The following is a 27,130-nucleotide window of genomic DNA, read 5'->3' on the forward strand; positions in this document are numbered from 1 at the left end:
GAATTGGAGGAATTCTCAGAAATGAAGAAGAAGATTATATTATGGCATTTTCTATTACGATTGAGTGTGATAGTCATAACACTGCTGAAGCTCTAGCTGTTGAGTATGGTTTAAACTGGTGTAGACTAAATGGTATAGATAATATCTTGGTTGAAATGGACTCTCAAATAATAGCCAACATGCTCATCAAAAAGGGCACAGAAAACTTGAAGCTTAAACAGATCATCACCAAAATCCTCAACTCTGTTGATGGTATCTCTGCTCAATTCTCTCACTGCTTTAGAGAATCAAATTCTGTTGCTGATTATATGGCCAAACAAGCTTCTTCAAGTAGAACTAGGACCTTATATCTTTCTCACCATAGTTTACCTAGAGAAGAAACGGGACTAGTTCAACTTGATAAATGACAACTACCTTGCTCTAGAAGAAGGTTTGAAAAGTGTAATTTTTTTGTTAGCTAATACACTTTCCGGTATTATGGAAAGAGCATCGTATAGGCTACTCTTTCCTTCAGATTGTTTTGTCAATCTTCTTTTGTAGATTAGAGGCAAGGTTCCATGTCCCCCTCTAATCATCGTAACTTCCTTACATTAATTAACATGGTAGGGGTCAAACCAAACCCCCTGCGCCCTAGGCTCACAACCTAAAGGTGATGGCTTATAAAAAAATAAAAAAAAAGTTACTGATGGCTAGTGACAAGGCAAGAACATCACAATAAAATCCCCTAGACAAGAAACTTTTGGTCCAACACTAGAGAGAATGCCATAGATATCTTTTCCACGACCTTGCATTATTTTTTGAAAGCGATTCCACATTTTCTTTCTATTCTTTGCAGAGTGTTCATGTTGCTTTCATATGAGCTAGTGGACCCTTGATTTTCTTTTGAAAAAAAAAGATAAACGAAGGAGATCGAGAGTTGAGACTAAACGATATTGTTTTTAAATTCTTGTTTTTGTTCTAATATGAACAACCGGCCATTAAATTCAACAATACTATAATAACTATATCTAAATCGTAAGAAAATTGAGATCAATTATATGGTCATGTCACTCTATAAAAGCTCATATCAATTTATTGAGGTTGATACATCGACAACCCCTCAAGCTTGTCAATAAATTTTATTTAGACACTCAAACTACTGCTTGTTTCAATTGAGCACCTAAACATGTGATATAATGTTCCTAACTAGACACGTTAAAAGTTTGAATTTTTTTGCGCGTGTTCTCAAATGTCTATTGCGTATATATACATTAACGACTTAAAATATGGATCAATCTCAGTAAGTCGTAAAACCTCTGGCATGTTTCAATTGATGATGATGTGTATAATTAAAGGGATGACATATTTTATATGGTTAACTTATCTACGTAATGGACACTTGAGATCATGCGCAAAAGTTTTTTCAAAATATGTTAGTATCTACTACTACTAGGAACACTTATCCTGTTTTCATGTGCTCAATTAGAACAAGTTGTATTCGAGTGTTCAAATGAAATTTACTTTCAAGTTTAAGAGGTTATACATGCGGATATATTAAGCCATTTATTTATTTATGTACTTAATTCAATGATCATTATTGCTAGCAATTTCCTGCAGACTGAGGAAAAGCTTCTGAGCTTGGGATATCATGACCATATGGCCAGATTCGGCAATCAATTTGACTTCATCAGGAGGGCTCTTCTGTATATTATACATTTGGAATTCTTCTTCCATGACTAGATCATCTTGGCACACCACATAAACTCTTTTTACCGACCCATACTTTTCTTGTGTCAACAGCCCTTCCTTTGACATGTCTTCTGTGAAAAACTTGCCTGGTCTTATCAATATCTTTGCCAATTCCAAGTCCTAACAAAATTATATGTCCCAGGAAACTTTTAGATTCTTACATAGTAAAAATGATTAAAATATTTATAGCTCCTACATAAATAAGTAGTTGCGCAAGAATTACAAATAGCAGTTAAATATAATTTAGAATAACGATGTACAAACAAGAACTAATTCCAAAAAAAAGGCAGAATAAATTGGGTTGAATCAAGAATATATGAACCTGTTGTTTATTGTTCAAGAATTCTTGTATAGGGAGCTCATACCAATCATATATAGTGTTTTGACCTATGATTTCAATTTTTCCATTTCAGCAAAAACCCTAAAATTTCAGATATTACAATTATAGCCCGTTCATTTAATTTTTTGAGCAAATAAACAGTTAATAGGATAGCTATCCATGATTCTGAATCGCTTCGGAAATTAAAGCTAGTGATCAACCTGCATGTTTGTTTCTATATCATTTATTACTGATGTTCTCATTTACCAAAATAATTCTTTCTTTACTATCATTTAGATCCCTCTGGACATAAAACACATCTATTTTTGTGAGCAATTGTTTTGCGTGTGATAAGTTTTTATCCTAAGAGTGTTTTCTATCAAAAAGTAAACTAACAAACAAATAAAACAAGTCATAAAACCAACGCATTCACAAAAAAATAATTATGTGAGGAAGGCTATCTTTCTCCAAATTCCTTACAAAATTATATGTGAAATATAACTTCTTTTAAAAGATAACACAAAATTCATCCACCAAGTAAAAATAAAATTAATTATGAATCATATAAAAATGGATAAATTAGTGATATATATGTAAATCACCTCCACTTTTAATTTAAGGATGATAGTGTATAAGTGTTAGAATGTAAGTTATGTAATGTAATTTATGTGAAAAGATAATGGAGATTTATTATTAATTTATTATTAAGTTTAATGGATCTTATAATTATAGTAATTGATAAAGTTCTTAATTTATGTAAAAAAAAAAAAAAGAGATAAAAATTGCAAAGTAATAGCTGCTGAGTTCGTTGGAATATTTTCAGGACCTTTGGGACACAAGGGAATTGGTGAACTTGTCAGTATCTTCCTAATTTCAACAGAATATTGGTACATATTATCATGAACTCCTTACGTGTCACTTCCATTATTGTGATTAAACATTGGCGCCTTACAAAAGGAGTACTCTTTTTTTGAAAAATAAATAAATTCAAAGGTCACGAGGCTTTTCATCGCCTAGGGCCATTTTATTAACAGTAATCAATCAAAAGACAAAACAAATAAAGTCTGTACAACTCACAAAGTACTACTAAATAAATGCCACCGTTTGAGTTAAAATTATTTGGAATCGGGTTTATCCATTGTTTAGCGGTTTAAATATGCGTTATTGAATAAACCATCCGTTTCGGTTTATGTGAACTCATTTAACTGGACATAGACTTTAATAAAATAGAAAAGATTTTTAAACTTATGACGTTAAATGAGTCACATATATTTTATATAAATATCAATTATTGCATAAATATAGACATATTTGTACGGGTTAATATAAAATGAGTTACAATTGCCAGCTCTACTGGTAACGCATAACTAAGAGCCACGTGTTTTCTAGTGCTAATGCATTATCCAATATTGAATACTCTATTATGTTTTAGAAGACACGCATCCAGTCCTTGTAAAGCAAATTTATATTCGTTGTAAAAATTTAAAGTAATAACCTCAGCTTGGCAATGCGTGTAAAGATTAGCTTGCATGTAATGTGAGCCAAAAATAGCTGATGTTGGTTTATTTTCCATTCCTTTATCGAATGTAAATTGACAATCCATGAGCGACTCCATTGAAGTTCTCCTGAAGTACTGCAATGCAACCACAAAATTTGAAGGGACAAAAGAACTTTGGTATTCATCCATTACATAGATAGGAAAGAATCTGCATGAAAATCCTCTCCTATTAAGAGACAACAGCCATGCAAAATGGATTTAATCACTTATTTTTTTGACCTTTGACAATGGTAAACAATATTTAATCACTTATATATACCATGAGTATAAAAAATTTATACACCAATTTACAGCATGTTTGGCAAGCTTTTGGGAAGTCAAACGTGTATCTTAAATATATATTGAGGTATTTGTCCAAACTTTTATAGATAAAATAAGTATTTTTTTAACAGGAGGACAAGCTGCCTTTGATCAAAAGCTAAAAAGGTAACTTTTTTCAATAAACATTTTTGGAACAATGGTCAAACACATGATCCTGCTCTAGTATTGACAAAAGTACTTTGAAATTGATTATGAAATTGATTAATCAAGCATAAATTGCTACTCTCCAAAAATACTTGTTGAAAACGTAAGTAGATTTTGAAAGCTTGGCCAAACTGTATTTTAGTCAATTGTTGTAAGTTATCTACACTGCTTTTCAAATTTAACTTATAAATTCTAGTAGTGTAAAGACCTTTTTGTGAGTGCATTTTAATCTGTTATTGAAGGTACAACTTATTTTTCATTACTTTCTCTTATCATAAATGACTACATTTACATATTTAATTATCTTTAAGGTGATCTGAGAGTGTAAAAGTTGTTCCACAACATTAATATACTGAGGCCAAATATTTTTCCCTTCAGTTTGACGCTTATCCCATTTATTATGTATGGTACTGATGGTTAACTATTACTATTTTTTTTTTGGGTCTCAATTTATGTGACGCTCTTTCCTTTTCAATCTGTCTAAACAAAATAATATGCTTCGTATTTAGTATTACTAACATTTAACTTCAAATTTATAGACATGGAAATTTTAAAGATTTAATTCAGATCACAATTTGCCTTTTCTTAACCTACATGCCCTATCAAACACCTTCAAAATGAGACTATTTTTAATGATCTCATCATGTAAAAATTAAAATCCAAATGAATGCAAAATACCTCTTGAATAAGAAATGCAGGAGGATCTATATGATTGGGCATATAAGCAGAGATGAAAATTGCTGCTGAAATTTTCTGAGGAAAGGCTTCCATGGCAAGAGAAATGCAAAGGCCACCATAGCTATGACCTACCAAAATAACCTTTTCATCATTTGGCAAAGAGACCATAAAATCCATCAATGGTTGAACATAATCAGATATTGAACCAATTTCCTTGAGTTGTTTCATATTGATCCCACAAGCACCAAGGTCTAAAGCAGTAACTTTGTGACCTGATTTTTCAAGAAGTGTGATAAGTTTGTACCAACACCAAGCACCAAGGCAAAATCCATGAACTAGAATAAAATGCTTCTTTAAAATTTTCTCCATATCACAACTCTTTCTCAAGTAATATTTACTAGTTTTAAGGGGGACAGAGAAGGCTATTTAAAAGCCACCATGGTCCCTATGGTCCACTGTATGGTTTTGGTCTTCAAAGTTAACATTTCTAGTCTCCATCTAGTAATTACCATACTATGTTTGTTTGATTTAACGGAAGCTATTAAAAAAGTGAGGAAATTAGCGGAAGAGGTACAATTATTGTAATTTTTGTTATTTTTTTTAAATTTCTATAATCTGATGCAGATATTTGAGGTACAATTTCTGTTATTTTTTATATCGTCTTGCTATATGTGGTGCTGTAATTTTTTTTTTTTTTTTTTTTTGTGTCGCATTAGTTAAGATTTGATGGAAGTTGGAGTTAAAGTATTTTTTTTACACTGTTTCTGTCAAGTTCACAACAACAACAACAATATATTCAATGCAATGCTAGCTATAGGTTGGGAGTGGGGGGGGGGGGGGGGGGGGGGTTCTAAGGAAGATAGAGTGTACGCAGACCTAATCATTACCTCATGCAAATAGAGATGTTGTTTCCGGTCGACCCTCGGCTCAAGTAAAGTATTTCAAAGCAGTTTGAATGAGAAAATACGAAAATAAAGGAGACATGACAACTAATACGGAAAGCAGTACATAACATTAAGAAAAAAAAAGAAAAAAAAACACTGAAATAATGTGATAAACGAACCAAAAAAAATACAGATTATAACAGAGATTCAAAGTATCAACTTTCGACAAGGTTATTGAAACTGCTCAGTCCATATTTAAGGGACTATTTTAAACATATCCTTTAATATAAGAGGCAGTTTTTATCACTTTTCCTCAAAGTTGGCCATATTTTCTTCTCTTCCTTTTGTGTTGTTCGGTCAAAACTTTTGCCGAATTATTTGTATGAAACATTTTAGGCAGGAAATACTCCTTTTTGGTGTGGTGCAAAAAAATAGCATGCCCACGTGAATCATTTTTGTCGGCATAACGTAGTACGGTAGCAAATCTCAGCTAAAGTACACTATAAACCATGATATACATGCCGTACGCGTAATTATTCCAGACCTAGTCAAATGGTTAATAAAAATATGCAATCATCCAAATTTGGCCATTAAATATGAATCTGCGACTTAAGTAGTATAAAAAAAGAAAAGTTGAACCAAAGTAGTACAGAAAAAAAAAATACATAAATAGGATTCACGCACGAATTTTGTGCGTGAAAGGACCAAACTGCAAAAAATAACAGTTTGGCCTTTCACGCACTAAATTAGTGCGTGAATGAGCAAACAAAAAGTCATCCTCTTTTCACCTTTTCAGCCAATGACATTTGTTGTCATTAGCTGCCCACTTGCCTTCTCCTCTTCTTCTTAAGTTCTCATTGCATTGCATCGCATGGAGTCCAGAATCAAAATGCCCCAAAAAAAATTACTTTGAACCAAAATATCCCAACAAAAAAAAATAATTACAAAACTACCTTTAGCGCAGTAAAATACCGCGTTATAGAAACAGTACCAAAAAGCAAAAAAAATTGGAGCCGTTAACTGCTTTAGCGCAGTATTTTACTGCGTTATAGAAGCAAAAAAAATTTCTCCATAAGTTATGACCATCTAAAGTTTGACGACTTTACAACTAGTTTTTCTCCCTATATTTTTTAGAATTATATTTATATTCAAAATAAAGTTATGTCTTGATTAAAAAATAACACGCTTAAATCAAAATCTTAAAAAATAAAACACCCTAAAGTTTTCAAACAAAACTTACTTCTGGTACATTTTCAACCCCTAAAATGACTATCCGAACGTCTACGTATCCTTGATGTATTGGGCCTACATTATCGTACGCAGAAAAAATATCAGGTTCTATATAAAATATTGACGTTTCGGAGTCTTGACCCACGACTAATCGTTGGTCAAAGTATGGAAAAAACACTAAGTTTTTTCAAACAAAACCTACTTCGGGCACCTTTTCAACCCCTAAAATGACGATCCGAACGTCTACGTATCCTTGATGTATTGGGCCTACATTATTGTACGCAGAAAAAAATATCAGGTTCTATATAAAATATTGACGTTTCGGAGTCTTGACCCACGACTAATCATTGGTCAAAGTATGGAAAAAACACTAAGTTTTTTCAAACAAAACTTACTTCTGGTACATTTTCAACCCCTAAAATGACTATCCGAACGTCTACGTATCCTTGATGTATTGGGCCTACATTATCGTACGCAGAAAAAATATCAGGTTCTATATAAAATATTGACGTTTCGGAGTCTTGACCCATGACTAATCGTTGGTCAAAGTATGGAAAAAACACTAGGTTTTTTCAAACAAAACTTACTTCGGGCACCTTTTCAACCCCTAAAACGACGATCCGAACGTCTACGTATCCTTGATGTATTGGGCCTACATTATCGTACGCAGAAAAAATATCAGGTTCTATATAAAATATTGACGTTTCGGAGTCTTGACCCACGACTAATCGTTGGTCAAAGTATGAAAAAAACACTAAGTTTTTTCAAACAAAACTTACTTCGGGCACCTTTTCAACCCCTAAAATGACGATCCGAACATCTACGTATCCATGATGTATTGGGCCTACATTATTGTACGCAGAAAAAATATCAGGTTCTATATAAAATATTGATGTTTCGGAGTCTTGACCCACGACTAATCGTTGGTCAAAGTATGGAAAAAACACTAAGTTTTTTCAAACAAAACTTACTTCGGGCACCTTTTCAACCCCTAAAATGACGATCCGAACGTCTACGTATCCTTGATGTATTGGGCCTACATTATTGTACGCAGAAAAAAATATCAGGTTCTATATAAAATATTGACGTTTCGGAATCTTGACACACGACTAATCGTTGGTCAAAGTATGGAAAAAAAACACTAAGTGTTGCAAAAAATAAAGTTTGGCCAATTTTTTTTTGCTTTTTGGTACTGTTTCTATAACGCAGTATTTTACTGCGCTAAAGGTAGTTTTATAACTTTTTTTTATTTGGGATATTTTGGTTCAAAGTGATTTTTTTGGGGGCATTTTGATTCCGGACTCCATGCGATGCCCGATCCGCGGAATATATGTGTTATATCCTGTATTTTCGAACGTCGGATTATTTGTAAGTCGAGGTGGGGCCCACACGTCAAGATTTTTTTTGGGACATGTGACAAGTTATATGAATCGCATAAGTAAAGTTAAACACAACTCGTAAAGGGCCCTGGGGCCAAATCAAAGTGGAAGCCCTCCAAACGGATATTTTTAAGAAAATGTTTTCGGATGACCTGACTTGGAGGGGCAAAATCGGCATTATAAGTTTGGAATTTTGGAAAACGCCCAGAAATAAAAGTTGTAGATAATTGAAATAGCTTTCCAACGGTAGGTCGTGGGCCTATAGGGGACATCGGTACAAGGAGATATGGACGTTTTAAGATTGAAAGGTCAGTGGGCTAGGCCCAACTCGTGACCAACCGAGTTGGCCCAAAAAAAAATGAAAAAAAAAATATTAGGCCCAATGTTTAAGGGGTGGCCGGCCAAGTGAGGCCCAACCCATAGTTTAATTAAATTTCCATGTGCTAATTAATATAAGAGCCTTGGATGAGTCATAAAGCATAGAAGTTTCAAGAAAACTTGAGAGAAAGAAAAGAAAGAACAAGGAGAAAACTCCATGGCCATTTCGGCCAAGATGGGGGAATTTTCCCCCCATGAAATATTGTTCTAAAAATTATTTTCTTGTTGTATACCCACTAATTCAAGGGTCCTCTACAACTTGGTGTAATTATTTTGGAAGATAGAACCATTGGTTCATCAAATGCACACCTTGGTCAAGTGAAGAAGTAAGGAGAAAAAGGTAAGAATTAATCCCTTTTTATGTGGTATGAAGGGTTTATTTATGTTGTAGTATGTAGAAATGGTTAGAATTCATGAAAGTATGGAAGTTTGTATGGTGTTTATATGTGTGTAAGTAGTCGTGTGCATGTGAATATTGTATAGCCAAAATGAGTTAATTTTATGTTGTATTTTAGTTGTGGTTATGGTGAAAATTATATTGGGAATGAAAGTTGAATGAATTTTGGTTGAAGTTGGAATGTAGAAGATTATGTCACTTTAGAATGAATTTGTGATATTATGGAAATGAAGTTGTTAAGATGTGAATTATGATTATGGTTGATGAAATTGGAAGATGGAAATATGTTATGGATAGGTAGGTTGAATATTAGAAGTTTTGGATGAATTATGACTTTGGTGGAAAGTTTGTATATTTTGTATACCTTGTGAATATTTTGTGGAAATGATATGAAATATTTCCAAATTGTATTGTAATGATCTTGATTAGTAAATGAATATGAGAAGGTTGATATTGACTTGAAAGTGTAAAGTTGGTTTGGAAGTTGTTGCATTATTTGAAAAAGAAGATAATTTATGTTAGAATGCATTTCTAATGGATTGTTGATATTGTTGGCATTGTTGATTGGGTTGGTTGTTGCTATTTGAGCCGAGTTGAATCTCGGGGATGTTGTATGTATAGGGGAGATGCTGCCCAAATTTCCGTAGACAAGTATTGGCAAAAATTGAACCTTTAGGCCCTATGATTAATATTTGGTAAACATGACCAAATGCAGATTTCGGACGAAACGAGATTTGAATTTGGAAAGGCGTAAGGAGCGAATAAGGTATGTAAAGTCTACCCCTTCATTCTCAGGCATGTTCTAGACGTAATAGGCTCGGCTGCGAGCCTTAGATACGACTCTGTTCTTCGGAATTCGAGATTGAAATCCGCTCCATTTCCTTCAGTAAGATTGAATCAGTTTTCTTATAACTTGCCCTTAAAGTAAACTTTATGTATGCAACTTTCCTAAACGGAGTCGGCATGCTTCTAAATGATTATGGACGACCTCATAAGGTCTATTATCTGTAATTTACGTACGCCGCCTCGAGTTGGTCCGAGGTGGGCCCACAAAGCCCGATACTTTTTGTATAACTTTAACTACTTTGTTTCTGTCCGATTTTCTCAGACAACATCTGGACTAATATTCCATCCGTTATATGGCAAGCGTTATGACTATTTTCATAAATCTGACAAAATATTTTTGACATCTGGAAATCTGATCCTGGTAATAATCTGTCGTGCCATCCCAAGTGATATATAGGCGCGTATTTTGAATACTGTCCGAATACTTTGATTTGACCTGCCGTTTGGCCTATTTCAGTTCCATTGAGTCTGTATGATGATCTGTATGTATGTGGTTTCTCATTAATCTGTTCGTGGATGCCTCAACGCTTCCTTCACTGAGCCCGGGCCAGGTTCTGTTATCGTGTATATTGTACTAAGAGGGCCGGGTTTTGTTACCGCGTCCCTCATGAGAGGGCCGAGATCTGTATGTATGTATGTATGTATATGCTATCTGCATCTGTATAAGCATATGACTCTGTATGACTCTGCATGCATGATTCTGTCTGTCCGTGTGGATTATGATTCCGTCCGTCCGTCTGGATTATGGTTCCGTCCGTCCGTCTAGATTATGATTCTGTTTGTCCGTCTGGATTATGGTTCCGTCCGTCCGTCTGGATTATGATTCTGTCTGTCCGTCTGGATTATGATTCCGTCCGTCCGTCTGGATTATGATTCCGTCCGTTCGTCTGGATTATGATTCTGTCTGTCCGGCTGGATTATGATTCTGTCCGGTACATTTCTGCCCGTCCGTTTGGATTATGATTCTGTCCGCTATATTTCTGTGCTTCTGGTTCAGACTATGATTATATTTGTTATATTTTCGCTTTACATACTCGGTACATTTTTCGTACTGACCCCCGGTTCTTCGGGGGCTGCGTTACATGCCCGCAGGTACAGACGCACCCGGTGATACGCCGCCAGTCTAGGACACTGATTCTGCTGTTTTGGGAGAGCTCCTTTGATCCGGAGCGTGTACTTTTGGTATATATCTTCTGACATCTATATATTCTGTATGTATGGTAACTTGGGGTACGGCGGGGCCCTGTCCCGTCATCTGATTCTGTATGTCCGATTAGAGGCCTGTAGATATGTATGTGGGTTATGGGTTGTCACTGTTCAGGTAGGTATGTACGAGTTTGCTATTCTGTCTGCTATGATAGCCTTAACGACTTAAGTGTAAGTCTAAGTATGCTTATGTATGTATATGTTCTTGTGCGCTGTATTTTATTTTATTATGGATCCGTGTACAGCTAATGTGAATTAGTTTTTTTGGGCACGCCAACTCTGGTAGGTAATTAAATACGGGTATCCAGTTAGGATACCAGTCACAGCCCACGGGGTTGGGTCGTGACAATATGACTCATGCTCCTTTAGGTGCAGTGCAATGAGAACTTAAGAAGAAGAGGAGAAGGCAAGTGGGCAGCTAATGACAACAAATGCCATTGGCTGAGAAGGTGAAAAGAGGATGACTTTTTGTTTGCTCATTCACGCACTAATTTAGTGCGTGAAAGGCCAAACTGTTATTTTTTGTAGTTTGGTCCTTTCACGCACGAAATTCGTGCGTGAATCCTATTTATGTGTTTTTTTTTTTTTTTTTTTTCTGTACTACTTTGATTCAACTTTTCTTTTTTTGTACTACTTAAGTTGCGGATTCCATTAAATATACATTGAATAACGAACTATGTAAAACTGAATGAAATCTGGAGATTATTCACATTATTCACTAAAAAAAATATATTCAGATGTATAATATGGATATCTATATTAACAATAGTCATATGTTTGCTTGTTGTTTCTTCAGTTCTTGCTTTTTGAGAATCTAAACTCATTTTAACTTTTAGTTTATGTTTGAACCTGTCTATTTCTGAAATCATGAAATCATGAATAATATGAATATTCATATATTCATTGGTTAACTCATTTTCTAGACAAGAGGAGGTTGTTCAGATAATAAACGCCCTCCACTTCCAGCTCGAAAATTGTGAATTCGAGTCACCAAGGGAGTAAAAGAGAGGAGCTCCCGGGGATGGGTAAAAAAAAAAAAACTCATATCCAATCTGATTCGTCCGTTTATTGTCACCATCTTATTAATTTATTATCACGAGCAAAAATGTCATTCGAAATTAAAATTTATGTGTTTGAAATTTTAATTCTCCTAATTTATTAAGTTCTAAATTAATATTTTATACATATCTCATAACCAAAATTATTTGATTGATCAATCTGCAATTAAAATTCTAATTCCATCTCTGATCACCATCAAACTCCTAGTTTCTAGAAAGCCGAAGAGACCCACGTTTCTCCCGTCCTCCATAAAAGTAGCTGGGTCCCCCCAAGTAGGAACATAGATATTTCCAAGCGATCAATTCACTTTCTGATTATTCTATGTTCATACAAGGCTTAATTCCCATTACCTTTGTAGTTGTCATGATTATATAAAAAATTGATCAAGATATTTTTATTTCAAAAAATAAGGACAAAAGCTTTTATCGTTATACTTTAGTAAATGTGAAGAAAATTTAATGTGATGAAAGAAAGATTAGCATGTATTAAATTGAGATCTAATAATAATAATTTAATTTATTCAAATTATCTTTTAATTAATACTATTTTTTAAAAAGATCTGAAAAATATGATACTTTTTCCGTCCCAATTTAAGTGACATCATTTGACTAAACATGGAGTTTAAGCAGAAAAAAATGACTTTTGAAATTTGTGGTCCAAAATAAACTTTAGATATTTGTATGATTATAAATCATCTCATAAAATTAAATTATTTATATATATATAAAAATGTGACATAATTTTTTAGATAAGCTAAAAAAGAAAATGTGTCACATAAATTGAGAAAAAAGAAGTAATAATAAACAAATAAATCGAAGGAAGTATTGATTAATAATGATGGGTCAACTGATTAATGCAATTTCTTCCTCTATCTCTGTTTTTTCTTAATTGCCAAGTGTGCCATAATTCAATGGCCACAAATATTAGCATCTACAAAAATTCTTGTGCTGACAATCCGAAACGATAATCCAATCTACTTCTATGACACAATTTACTTTCTTTTGTAACGAAAAGACAATCCAACCTATTTCGGTCACACAAATTACTTCATTTGTATCAAAACTCCCGTTCACGGTAGAGTCAGGATTTCATCAACGGAAAGCAAATTACAAAAGAATAATAATAATAATAATAACAACACAAAAAAATTAAGAAGATTCAATATTTATTATATATACATTAAAAAAATAACTTTAATCTTATATATAGTTTTGTGCGAAGGGGTTCGTGTGAATCTCTCGCCCCTTAAATCCTCCCATGCTCCATCTTATTTTACTAATTGAAATAGTAATGTTCATTAGCATCATCTACACTACTGAAAAAGTAGAAATTAGCGACGAACAAATTTTATTGGTTATTAGTATCAAATTATCAAAAAAATATTAGTAATTGAAATAGTAGTGGTCATTAGCATTTGATTATCAAAATAATTGTTAGCTACAAACAACAACAACTAATTTATTATTGGTTATGAAGCAAATTGAGCAATGAATTAGTAATGAAGTTCGTAGCTAATTTTAATTTTATATATATATATATATATATATATATATATATATATATATATATATATATATATATATATATATATATATATATATATATATATATATATATATATATATATATATATATATATATACACTATTCCATACTATATAAGGGAGGATCAAATATTTTGTCGTCCTCACAAAGAATTTGATCCACTTATGCTACGATACGTGGCTTCTCTTTTGACTTTAACTAGCATATTCTCATTTGTTCACTCAGGGCCCATATAATTAGTGTATAGTGATATTATAGTACTCTCCCGTTTTAAAATGTTTGTCCTACTTTTTATTTTAGTCCATTTAAAGAAAAGAATGTTTTTCTTCTTTTTCAGCAACTCTTTAATTTTAACTTTCTACATGATATGTTTAAGATCATAAAATTAAAAGACATTTTGGTATATTCTACATATCTTTAATTTACACAAGATTCAAAAGTCTTTTCTAATTTCTTAAACTTCTTACCAAGCCAAAACCAGACAAACATTTTAAAACAGAATGAGTAACTTCTTGTGAATCTTTGTTTGCCTCTTACTTTCTCCGGGTCATATTATATAGTACTTTTAATTTTCATATTCAGTTTAACTTCTTGCCAAATCAACCTAGACAAACATTTTGAAATAGGGTGAATAACTTTTTGTGAATCTTTTTTGCCCCTTACTTCCTCTGGTTCATATTATATGGTACTTTTAGTTTTCATATTTAGTCCAACTTAACTTGCCAAGACAAAACCAGAAAAACATTTTGAACAGAGTGAGTAACTTTTTGTGAATCTGTTTTTGCTCCTTACTTCCGCTGGTTCATACTATATGATACTTTTAGCTTTCATATTTAGTCCAAATAAATATTTTTTAAAATAGTAATTAAGAAGGTATTACTAGTTTTATATATCAAATTTATCATTATTTAGATAAGTGAATTTTTACACAAATAAAAAACCGTATTAAATTGGCACTCTTTAATTAAGGGGATTAGTGAAATGCTTCTTACTTTCTAAGGATAAGTGCTTTCTTAAGAGGCGTGCCCAAGAGAATATGGACCGAGTCGACTATTAAAATACCTTTTACATTATTTGTCATTATATATTTTGACAAATTTTAAGCAACTTTGGAACTAAATTTTCATTTCCAACTAGAGAATTTTAGTAGATCTTGCTAATCACTCTTGGTCTTGATTCCAATTTGTGTGGCACTTTTAGTTTTCCGAGAGTCAATTTGACTAAACTTTGCAGTTAAATTGAATTAGATCAACTGAAAATGTTAAATTAAAATTTGATTAAACTATATATGAAGAACTAAAATTGATTCTTGATGTTCCTTTAATAAATTTCGTTTTTTTTTTTTTTTGCTGAATTTTGTCTAAAATTAAGATTAAATCACCACATTTAACTAACATAAACCCTTGCTACATGAAATATTACAATGAGTGAAATTAAAACTTAATAAGTACCAAAAATAAATATTTCTATCTATAAATACATAAAATATATGCTCACAAATTCATAAAAATGACAAATGTTTAAAATTTATGAAAATTTTACATTATTTGAATCATGTTACTTCACATAATGTCGAGTCGCTCGTGTTCCTGTGGTATTTTGATAATTCTTCTACCAAATTTTCTTTATCAACAGTAAATATTGAACGTGCCACTGGATTATATTAATTATACGATAAAATATGATACAAACTATACTTTTTTAATTAAATTTTTACTGCTTTTATATTTTGAGTTTGGGCCCGGGCTTAGCACGGGACTAACATAGCTAGTGTGTGTGTATATATATGTATATAAGGGAAATTTTCAAAAATATAAAGCCCAACATAAAATATTAGGCACGTAGCGCAATACACAATATTATACTTCGGGAAGCATTATACATAATGTATCAACCTTGTATAAAAGTGTATAAAATGTATTTATACACAAATATGAGCTAAACTAGGTAATAAACTCAAAATATGGACTACATGATGAAATATTTTCTCGCAATAGACATAGAACGTAATTTCTCATTTAAAATAAAATCAAAATTTTAAAACTAAACTATTTCTAAATATAAAAGAATATTGGTATTCTTTAAAACAATTAAAGGATAATATATCACATAATTGAGACTGAAAAAATAATATATTCTTGAAGTTTTTATCACTTAATCATGATACATTAAAGTTACTCTCTTGAAGTTTTTAAGAGAGTTAGTTTTCCTCTTTTAAGAGAGTAACTTCTTAGGGGTCGTTTGGTAGCTGGATAAGAGACAAGTTATTCATGTATTAATTTCTGCATTAACTTATATTATGTTTGGTAGCTAGTAAAGAGCATTTTATTTCTATATTAATTTCTGCATACTTATACAGCGTTTGGTAGCTAGTTAGGAATAAGTTGTTCATGTATAAAATTAGTATGACGTTTGGTTTATAATATAGAAACCTGCATAACTAATACATGAATAAATTATGAGGGAATCTATGTATTATTTTATGCAGGGTATAAGATGGAATAGCTAATACACGGATAACTAATGCATGAATAAGAAGTTGAAATGACAATATTACCCTTATCATTCCCCACTTAAATACTTTTCTTTTCTAAACCAAATTTTTATATAGTTTTTTAATATAATATTTTAATATTTTTCAAATAAATAATATTTTAATTTAATTCGAGAAGTAAATATGTAACGACCCGCTAGGACGTTATGTGCGTTTTGACAATTTTATCCCTGCCGGTTCATTCCGAGACTAGGAGTTGAAAGTGCGGGGGGAGGGGTGAATTGTAACTTTTTTGATTTATTAGTCGACTAAGTGATACTGGTAGTCGACTATTAACCCAGTGACTTCTAAAGTGAAATGCAGTAAATAAATGACACCAGATATTTTTATACTGGTTCAGATTCAATGTGAATCCTAGTCCAGTCCCCTTGGGTTGCAAGGGTGTTCTCTGCAGCTCTTTGAAAAGTGTTTCTTACAAGGGTGATTTGAATGAAGCTCCTACGTCTACACTCAAAGCACTCGTAATCTTTTTGATACAATGCCTCACACACTATACTATGTATCTCCTTTCTTTTTTGTTTACACTATAGATCACTCAGAAATACAATGTTTAGTAAAAGTAAAGTAAAGAGCTTGAGAGAATGAGACTAAGGTATATTTTGTCTTGTTTTGTGTAGCCGCCTTTTACAGTGTTTAGGCTCTTCATGCAGAGATATCAACCCAAGGGACTTGATCCTTAGAAAAGGAATTGGTGATCCTATTTCCAAGAATAAGGTTAGAGCTGATTGGTGCATCTTGATACTTCTTGATGATCTTTCCTTGTGTGATGAAATTTTATCTTCAATCAAGAAGATTGTTACACTTGATTGAATATTTCTCCGTAAATGCGGCAGATCCTAGACTAATCTTTCCTTTCTTGAACTTGATTTGTACTGCTTTCTTAGCTATAAGTATCTCTTTTAGCCACGAATTATACACCATATATTTGTGCCTTGTTGAGGGGTCTGAGGAAGATTCCTTGTTTAGGCCCATGCGTCTGTTGGGATTCTTACTGGATCTGTGGGCTTCTTCATTCCGTGGTCCACACATGTAGTCAACTTCCTTGATGTCCTTGCTTCTTATACTTAGTTTGATTTCCATACCTACACAATTAAAATTGTTATCATTAAAACTTGACACTAACAATCTCCCCCTTTTTGAGGATGATAATTTTAGATAAGATGCAATCAATCATGTAGTCAACTTCCCTGTTAACATGGCGGATGCTCCCCCTGACTAGGTGGACACTCCCCCTGAATAGTTGACTTGACTGCTGTTCATCAAGTAGTCAACTTCCCAGTTAACATGGTGGATGCTCCTCCTGACTAGGTGGATGCTCCCCTTGAATAGTTGACTTGTCCTTCGACTTAGTTGACTGCTGTTATCCCCCCCCCCCCTTTGGCATTACTCAAGAAAAAAAAAAACAGGCAAACACATAAATGGCAAAGGAGATATAGATATATAACTAGCAATTAAGATGCTGACGATAGCAGCACAAGAGTAGCAAAAGACATGGTCACACAAAAGGACTTAGGTCCCACAAAACATATTGTTTAAACAGGCCAAAACACCAAAAAAAAAAAAAAAGGATCTACTCCTGGCGCTTGAACACTGGACGACGAAGAAAATAGGACAAAGTATTAACAATAGCATCTTTCATATCAGTCAACGCTGTAGTAAGACTGCCAGGAATGGCACCAACGCTAGCTTGGAGTTTTGCGGACAGTTTGACAGCCTCCTTAACTACAGCATACAACTTAACCTGCAGCCTAGAAATATCAGCACCAGTTTCCTTAGTCGACTCACGAATCTTCTCTACTTGAAATAATGTAGATGCTATTAAGTCTTTGATGGATTCAATTTTGTCATCCATAGCGGAAAGTTTGGAGAGAAGGTCAGCATAACACTCAGCAGAAATGACAGAGGAATCTGATTTTTTTACTTTGGTAGAGGGACCAGGGTTAGATTCATCACAGCCTTCTTTGAGCAGCCATGATTCATTGCTCAAGACATAACCCATGCTACCAAATGCCCGAGAGTTGTAACACTGCTTAACAGGAGTAACGGGAAGGTCAACAAGGTCAATTTTGTGGACTTCAATTATGCGAGAGATGAGCATACCATAAGGAAGGCTAGAGGGATTTGAAGCACACTCAATCATGTAGTTGATAACAATGGAGGACAAATTGATTTCTTTTTGGAGAGAAGACAGAAAGCAAAGATGGCATCTCGTTGAGAGATAGTAGAGTAGGACCCAGCACGAGGAATAATGGTAGTGGCAACCATATGGGCTAGCACCCGAGCTTCAAAAGAGATGTTTGAAGGACCAATTTGAGCAGGAACAGAGGAGGAATTTGAGAGAGTTTTCTTAACATCATCAAACGACATTTCAAGAGACTCAGGCCAAAAAATTTTGGGTAATTCAGAAAAATCAGAGCAAGTGCAACCAAGAATAGAGTTAAGAATAAAGCAGTTTAACACAATGTGAGTACCAAGGACCATGGTTTCAAGTTCATCAAGTTTAGGGGAACGAAGATTAGCTTAGAACTTACGAACATGGGTTTCATACACATGAGCAGGGGTTTTGAAAAAAATTTCCCAACCTTGATAAACAAACATATGTTTAACTTTACAGCAAAGAGACAGCATATGATCAAGATCAACAATCCTACCAGAGACAATTGTTTTTTCTTCAAGAGACATGAAAAGATCTCGGTGTTTATCATCCCAAAATTTTTTGCGAAGGTTAAGAGGTTTTTCACACATAGTTTTGAGTTTCTTTGAGGAATCAGAGCATGAAGCATCAGAAAAAGCACGCTTACCAAGATTGCAGAGAAGAACTGAGTCAGAGGCGTCTGATGAAGAGGAGTTGCTGGAGTTTTCCGAGTTCTGGGGAACAGAAGAGGGGTTTTTACCATTACCCTTAAGCCTTGAACTTTGACGCGTAGAAAGAACTTGGGATTTTTGATTTTTTGCCATGGTGGTGGAGAGAGGGAAGGCGGCCAAGAGGATGTTGATAGAGATTGGAGGAGACGAAGTAGAAAGGAGGGAGTGTGTATGAAAAAGGGAAAAGGTTTTATGGGGAAGGGAAAGGGATGAAGTAAAAAGATTGAGAATTGTGTCAGACATTTAAGAGATGTGAAAGTAATTATGGCAAGAATTTAGAATGGAGAAACAAATTAGGCACGGATTCCTACACGAGTTAATCAGGCAAATTCGAATAAACACAGATAAGGAAAAAAAATAATTTAGACAAATTTACCAATAATACCCAAGGATGTTCTTAGCATGCAAAAACATTCTTCAAGAAGGGGATTAGTAAAAATATCAGCGAGCTGATTTTCTGTGTTCACGTAAACTATTTCAAAGTCCCCTTGAGCAACATGATTTCTGATGAAATGATTTCTGATATATATATATATATATATATATATATATATATATATATATATATATATATATATATATATATAGTGTGTGTGTGTGTGTGTGTGTGTGTGTGTGCTTAGCTCTAGAATGATGCACAGGTTTTTAGACAGACAAATAGCACTTGAATTATCATAGAAAATTTGATAGGTTTAAAAGACAAGTCGTAATCACTTAATTGATAAGACATCCAAATTAATTGTGTGCATCATTGACAGACAATAATATATTCAGCCTCAGTAGTAGAGAGAGACTAATCCCTGGTTTTTGCTATTCCATGAAATAAGGGATTTTCCTAGGAACTGGCAAGTACCACTGGTACTTTTCATATCATCCTTGTCACCTGCAAAATCTGCATCTGAAAAAACTTTAAGTGTAAAATTGTTAGTGTTTGGATACCATAAGCCGTACTTAGTTGTTACATGAAGGTATCTAATAATGTGCTTGACAACAGTAAGATGAGATTCGTTTGGAGCAGCTTGGAATCTAGCGCACCTGCATACACTAAACATAATATCTGGTCGACTGGCAGTTAAGTAAAGTAATGATCCAATCATATCACGATACATAGTTTCATTAACAGGTTTTCCTGCCTCATCCTTACCAAGAGTACATGTAGCACTCATTGGAGTACCCATAGCTTTTGAGTCAGCCATTCCGAATTTTTGAACAAGTTCCTTAGCACACTTGGCTTGACATACGAATATTCCACTGTCCGTTTGATGAATTTGTAGTCCCAAGAAGAACTTTAATTCTCCCATCATGCTCATTTCGAACTCAGTTTGCATAAGATCAGAAAATTCCTTGCACATAGAAGGGTTATAACTTTCAAAGATAATATCATCAACATAAATCTGAATAATGAGATTTCCCATAGAGGATCGTTTGATAAAAAATTAGTATCAATTTTTCCTCGTGAGAAACCATGATATACTAAGAAAGAGCATAAGCGATCATACCATGCCCTCTGAGCTTGTTTAAGACCATATAAGGCTTTACTCAATTTAAAAACATGATAAGGAAATTTTGGGTTTTCAAACCCAGTAACATACACTTCTTCTTCAATGAAACCATTTAGAAAAGCACTTTTGACGTCCATTTGAAAAAGTTTGAATTTTTTAAATGAAGCATAAGCAAGCAAAATTCGAATAGATTCTAACCGGGCAACAGGTGCAAAGGTTTCATCGTAGTCGACTCCTTCCTGTTGTGAGTAGCCTTGAGCAACAAGTCTAGCTTTGTTTCTAACCACTTCTCCGGCATTTAACTTATTTCTAAATACCCATTTTGTTCCAATGATTGAGGTATTTTCAGGTTTGGGAACTAGATTCCAAATTTTATTCTTTCAAACTGATCAAGTTCTTCTTTCATAGCTTTTACCCAGCTTTCATCTTTTATGGCATCAACGAGCTTCTTTGGTTCATATTGAGAAATAAGAGCCAAGTTTACGTTATTTTTTCTAGATGCTCTAGTTTTCATTCCTTCATTGATGTCTCTAATGACAAATTTCTTTGGATAATCAGGTTCGCTTCTCCATTTGTTTGGAACTATCCCAATAGTAACATCAGTTGACTTGGATGTCTCATCAGTCGACTCAGCCGATTCATTTTGTTCACTAGATCTTGCGACAACAGTAGCTGGCAGTTGACTATCTTCTTCATCCGCAGTTTTTCCTTTCTCAGCCATGTGATTAGTATCATTAAATACAACATGGATAGATTCTTCAATAGATAGAGTTCGTTTATTAAAGATTCTATAAGATCTACTAGTTGGAGAGTAACTAAGAAATATACCTTCATCACTTCGAGGATCAAACTTACCAATATTGTCTTTTCCATTGTTGTGAACAAAGCATTTACATCCAAATGGATGAAAGTAACTAACATTTGGTTTCTTACCAGTCCATAACTCATAAGGAGTTTTCTTAAGGATTGGTCTGATCAGGCATCTGTTTAAAATATGACAAGCTGTACTTACTGCTTCAGCCCAAAAATGATGTGGTAAGTTTGTTTCTACGATCATTGTCCTTGCCATATCTTGAAGGGTTCTGTTATTTCGTTCAACCACTCCATTTTGGTAAGGACATCTAGGTGAGGAAAATTTATGAGTATATCCTTGGTCATTGCAAAATTCCTCAAAGGCTTTGTTTTCAAATTCTCCTCCATGGTCACTTCTGATAGAGGTGATGTAATATCCTTTTTCACGCTGAACATTCTCACAAAAAGCCTTGAAATTCTTTAGAGTATCATCTTTATGAGCAAGAAATATTACCCATGTAAAACGAGAGAAATCATCTATTATAACAAAAGCATACCTTTTTCCTCCAATGCTAGCTGTTCTAGTAGGACCAACAAGATCCATATGAAGTAACTGCAAGGATTTTGAGGTAGACACAATCTCTTTAGAATTAAAAGAGTTTATGGTTTGCTTACTTTTTTGACATGAGTCACAAATATGATCTTTGGTATAGTTTGAGTTTTAGCTGTCCAACTACCAGATCATGTCTTGCCAAGTTTTCTATTAATCGCATACTAGCATGACCAAGCTTCTTGTGCCACATCCATGGATCTTCTCCCATTGAAGCCAAGCATATATGACATGTTGGATTTTTCATAGAGTCCAAGGTGTACACGTTTTTGCTTCTACTTCTAGGAAGAATTTTTGTCCCAGTAGAGTCTTCTATGATACAGCCTGTTTTTCTAAACCTTACCTCAAGTTCTGAGTGGCACAGTTGACTTACACTTAAGAGATTATACTTGAGTCCCTTTACTAGCCAAACATTAGAAATATCACAAGAGTTATCGAAAGAAATAGTACCAATACCAATTACCGTTCTAGTCGAGTTATCACTAAATGTTACTAATCCTCCATCAAAGTCAGCGACTGATTTGTACTAGCTTTTGTCGCCTGTCATATGTCTTGAACACGCACTATCTAGATACCATTTTCCATTTTTTCTTTTCTTGTGGTGTTCCTGCAAGGTAAATTGTTTACTTTTGTTTCGGTACCCAAGGGTTCTTGGGTACTTAATGGTTAGTTTCAATACATATAGTTTTCTTGGGTTTCCATACCCAACCAGGAGCGGTTGAAAAGCGAAATCTACAGTTATAATAGTTATGACCAATTTTTTGACAGCAAAAGCATGTTTGAGAGAATTTTCCCTCAAAATTACACAGGTTGGTTGACTTGTTCACATGTCTATTTGTTTTAGACTTCCTTTTAGTTGACTTAAAAACTTTTGTCGACTGATCTGTCTTTAAATGAGCGGTTGGATTACCTTTAAAATTATTTGTCATAGACATGGGCTTTTTCCCAGTTGACTTACTTGTATAAGTTGACTGGTTAGGCTTGATATGACTATGACTTGAGGGTTGGTCAAACATATTCATTTTAGACCGTAAATTATAAATCTCATTTTGAAAAGAATTCTTTTCCTTTTCACAAACTTCCAATTTTGATTCCAATTCTTTTTTCTCCCTTTTTAGCTTCCTATATTCATCAAAAATGTTATTCATGTCTATAAGAGTTTGATCTAATAAATCTTGAGTTTCTTCACATTTGGAGCAAGAATAGGAACTTACCTTATTACTTTCTTCAAGAGCCATGAAGCACACATCTTCAATTTCTTCAGGTTCTTCATCTGATATTTCATCTTCACTCCAACTACTGAAGGCCCGTTGCTTTTGATAGCTTCTAGTTGGCTTTCTTGTTGTCTCAGGACATTCAGATGCGACATGGCCATATTTTCCACATTCATAACATTTTCCATCATTCTTTTGCTAACCAGTAGAAGTCTTACCTTTTCTAAAATTTGAACTTCCTTTTCTATTATTTCTTGATCTTTTCATGGCTTCTACCACATGTCTAGAAATCATGGCAATTTCTTCTTCTTTAAAGTCATCATCAGATTCTTCAACTTGAGCCTTGAATCCAACTACCTTTTTCTTTTCATCCTTTTGATATCTTTGAATGTGATTCTTTTCAAAAGCTATCAGGTTTCCTCTTAATTCATCATAAGTAGATTTATCCAGATTTCCATCTTCCAAGAAAATTGCTTTGGTTTCCCAAGTTTTTGGTAGACTTCTAACAAGCTTTCTAACCTGTTGAGTATTGGTGTAAGTTACTCCAAGGGATTTTGCTAAATCTGGTGAACATTGATTCAATGTTCTCATCATCCTTCATTATAAAGGCTTCATAATCATGTCTTAGAGCATCAATTTTAGTTTCCCTCACTTTTGATGTTCCTTCTTAGGTGACTTTAAGCTTATCCCACATTTCTTTAGCAGTGTCATAGTTGGATATTTTAGCATATTCTTCTCCACTAACTACAGAGTAAAGCAAGGCTATTGCTCTAGCATTTATTATTAGTGTTTCTTGTTGCTCTTTAGTAACATCATGTGATTCCAAATCAATCTTTGTTGTGTCTGCATTTGGAATAGGTTTAGGCCCTTTCTTGATCACAATCCATGATTGATAGTCTGTTGACTGCACAAAGATCTTAAATATTTCCTTCCAGTGACAGTAGTTTTCACCATTGAAATATGGTGGTCTTGTTGTAGAGTGCCCATCTTGCAAGATTGCTCCAGGAATATGATATCCAGCCATTTGATCTTTTCTCACTTGCAATTAAGCAATAAAATGCGAGACCCTGCTCTGATACCAATTGAAAGTGCAAGGGGGGAGGGGGGGGGGGGGGGGGTGAATTGTAACTTTTTCGATTTATTAGTCAACTAAGTGATACTGGTAGTCGATTATTAACGCAGTGACTACTAAGGTGAAATGTAGTAAATAAATGACACCAGATATTTTTATACTGGTTCAGATTCAATGTGAATCCTAGTCCAGTCCCCTTGGGTCGCAAGGATGTTCTCTGCAGCTCTTTGGAAAGTGTTTCGTACAAGGGTGATTTGAATGAAGCTCCTACGTCTACACTCAAAGCACTCATAATCTTTTTGATACAATGCCTCACACACTATACTATGTCTCTCCTTTCTTTTTTGTTTACACTATAGATCACTCAGAAATACAATGTTTATTAAAAGTAAAGTAGAGAGCTTGAGAGAATGAGACTAAGGTATATTTTGTCTTGTTTTTTGAAGCCGCCTTTTATAGTGTTTAGGCTCTTCACGCAGAGATATCAACCCAAGGGACTTGATCCTTGGAAAAGGAATTGGTGATCCTATTTCCAAGAATAAGGTTAGAGCTGATTGGTGCGTCTTGATACTTCTTGATGGTCTTTCCTTGTGTGATGAAGTTGTATCTTCAATCAAGAATATTGTTACACTTGATTGAATATTTCTCCTTAAATGCGTCAGATCCTATACTAATCTTTCCTTTCTTGAACTTGATTAGTACTGCTTTCCTTAGCTGTAAGTATCTCTTTTAGCCACTAAATATACACCATATATTTGTGCCTTGTTGAGGGGTCTGAGGAAGATTCCTTGTGTAAGCCCATGCGTCTGTTGGGCTTCTTACTGGATCTGCGGGCTTTTTCATTCCGTGGTCCACACATGTAGTCAACTTCCTTGATGTCCTTGCTTCTTGTACTTAGTTTGATTTCCATACCTACACAATTAAAATTGTTATCATTAAAACTTGACACTAACAATGAGCCTAGTGAAACTTAAAGATTTAGAATTCTAAAACGAAGGCAATTGATTTTATTTTGTGCACTTGTTTGATGACTTCTTTTATTCTGTTTGGGGGTTGACGTAGTAAATTAGACCTTCGTTGGGAATTTCAAGGCCAAGGGTGCGTCCGTAGTGTGTTTTTACATATGTGTGCATATCTAATTTGTGTATGTGAGGCCTCGGATTGATGTCGGGATTTTGAGAAAACTTGGTGAAAAACCAGAGGATTCTGGTTCTGGTGTGACCGCCACAGCGGGCATAGGGACGCTGCAGCGCGGCGCTAGGCGCCACAGCTGGTAATTGGGTCTTGGGGAGAGCCCGCCATAGCGGGATCTTTATGGCGCGGTCTTAACCGCTATGGCGAGTTGGAACGTTTAATGAGGTCCGCCGTAGCGGTGGGTCAGGCTACTACAGTGAGATCGCTGCATCGTATAATGACCGCTACAGTGGTCGACGAGAGGCAGAAACCCACTTTTATATTTCTGATTACGAGTCATTAGTCATATAACTCCAAAAAACAGTTCCCAAGAAAGAAGAGGCAATTATTCAATAGCTTGGTGGAATCATCCTTAAGGGTAAGTTCTAAACTATCATTTCATTCCTTTACCCTTCTCTTTTAAGTTCCCATTGTTAGTTTTAAGGTTCATTAATGATGGATGGAAGTTCTAGAACCTTAAATGCATGAAACCCTTATGGGAAATTGTGGAATATTTTTTACATCACTGTTTATATCATCTAGAAGTGTAGGTTATCACTTTCTAGGATGGAAATTGTTCAACTATGGTGAGAATTATGTCTTAAGACTTAGGGTTCCACCCAAAATGGGGATTTTTGCCTAAAATCTTATTTGAAAGGGTTAAATTGATTAGAAACCTATTAATTAGAGGATTATGATTGTTGGGACCGAGGGTAGGATAAATTCACCCTAAAATACAGGTTTCGCCCATTCGAATGGTTATGGGTGGTTTGGGGTATTCTTTCCCACTGTTGATTTCTATGCTGATTAGATGGTCTATTGCTTACTTAGCATTACATTGCTAGACTTTGAGTGTTCCAAGGCATTACGAAAGGGGAAAGCTTTAGCGAAGTAGCTTGCATTTGTTCCAGTTCTGCATCTGAGGTAGGTAATAGTTTACTTGAGTTAGACTTTGATTAGTTGATTATATATATAGTAGAATTTATGGGAGAAAGCATGATTAGGTCTTCGGACGTGACATCTGGTTGGAGATTACTTAGGTTGGTATGACCGAATTTCGTATCATACAGATTTTTTTTTTCAAACAGATGTTACAGAAGTAGGCCGATACAGATACGGCACGCGCGCAAACATATATATATATATACCTGAACATGCAGACATTTACAGATAAGTCGATAAGGCTAACATACAGACGAAACCCGTAAGCCACACATCTATCTACAGGCCTCTACAGACATACAGAATCATATGACGGGACAGGGCCCCGCCGTACCCAGAATTTCCATACATACAGGATATGCGGAAAACAGAAGATGTATACCAAAAGTGTACGCTTCGGATCAAAGGATCTCTTCAAACAGCAGAGTCAGAAACCTACGCTGGCGGCGTATCACCTGGTGCGTCTGTACCTGCGGGCATGTAGCGCAGCCCCCGAAGAACGGGGGTCAGTACGAAAAATGTACCGAGTATGTAAAGCAGAAACATAACAGATATAATCATAGTCCGAACCGGAGTCACAGAAATATAACGGACAGAACCATAAATCAGACGGACGGACGAAGTCATGATCCAGACAGACATACAGAATTGTGGCCCATACAGATAAACAGAATCGTGGTTCGGACAGACAGGCGAGATCATAATCCGGACAGACGAGCAAAATCAGTATCCAT

At 34.5% G+C, this 27,130-nt stretch overlaps 1 protein-coding gene across 1 annotated transcript; it reads right to left on the reverse strand.

Annotated features, from left to right (window-relative positions):
* Nucleotides 1-1,308: 1,308 nt before the first annotated feature.
* LOC132618170 (methylesterase 10-like) lies at nucleotides 1,309-5,554 on the reverse strand. The gene is made up of 3 exons (XM_060333230.1): nucleotides 4,749-5,554; nucleotides 3,543-3,680; nucleotides 1,309-1,848 (listed from the first exon to the last, which is right to left on the reverse strand). Exons 1-3 carry the CDS (start codon nucleotides 5,115-5,117, stop codon nucleotides 1,564-1,566), a joined length of 792 nt encoding a protein of 263 aa, XP_060189213.1. The 5' UTR covers nucleotides 5,118-5,554; the 3' UTR covers nucleotides 1,309-1,563.
* Nucleotides 5,555-27,130: the final 21,576 nt, after the last annotated feature.

Source organism: Lycium barbarum, chromosome 11 (genome assembly GCF_019175385.1).
Source record: "Lycium barbarum isolate Lr01 chromosome 11, ASM1917538v2, whole genome shotgun sequence".
Taxonomy (NCBI): domain Eukaryota; kingdom Viridiplantae; phylum Streptophyta; class Magnoliopsida; order Solanales; family Solanaceae; genus Lycium; species Lycium barbarum.

Bases quoted from the DNA above. Each gene is read 5' to 3' on its own strand.
- LOC132618170 (XM_060333230.1), bottom strand. From the start codon at position 5,117: ATGGAGAAAATTTTAAAGAAGCATTTTATTCTAGTTCATGGATTTTGC. The intron at 3,681-4,748 runs GTATTTTGCATT...GTTGCATTGCAG, and splicing joins CTGCATTTCTTATTCAAGAG to TACTTCAGGAGAACTTCAAT. The intron at 1,849-3,542 runs GTTATTACTTTA...TAATTTTGTTAG, and splicing joins ACACGCATTGCCAAGCTGAG to GACTTGGAATTGGCAAAGAT.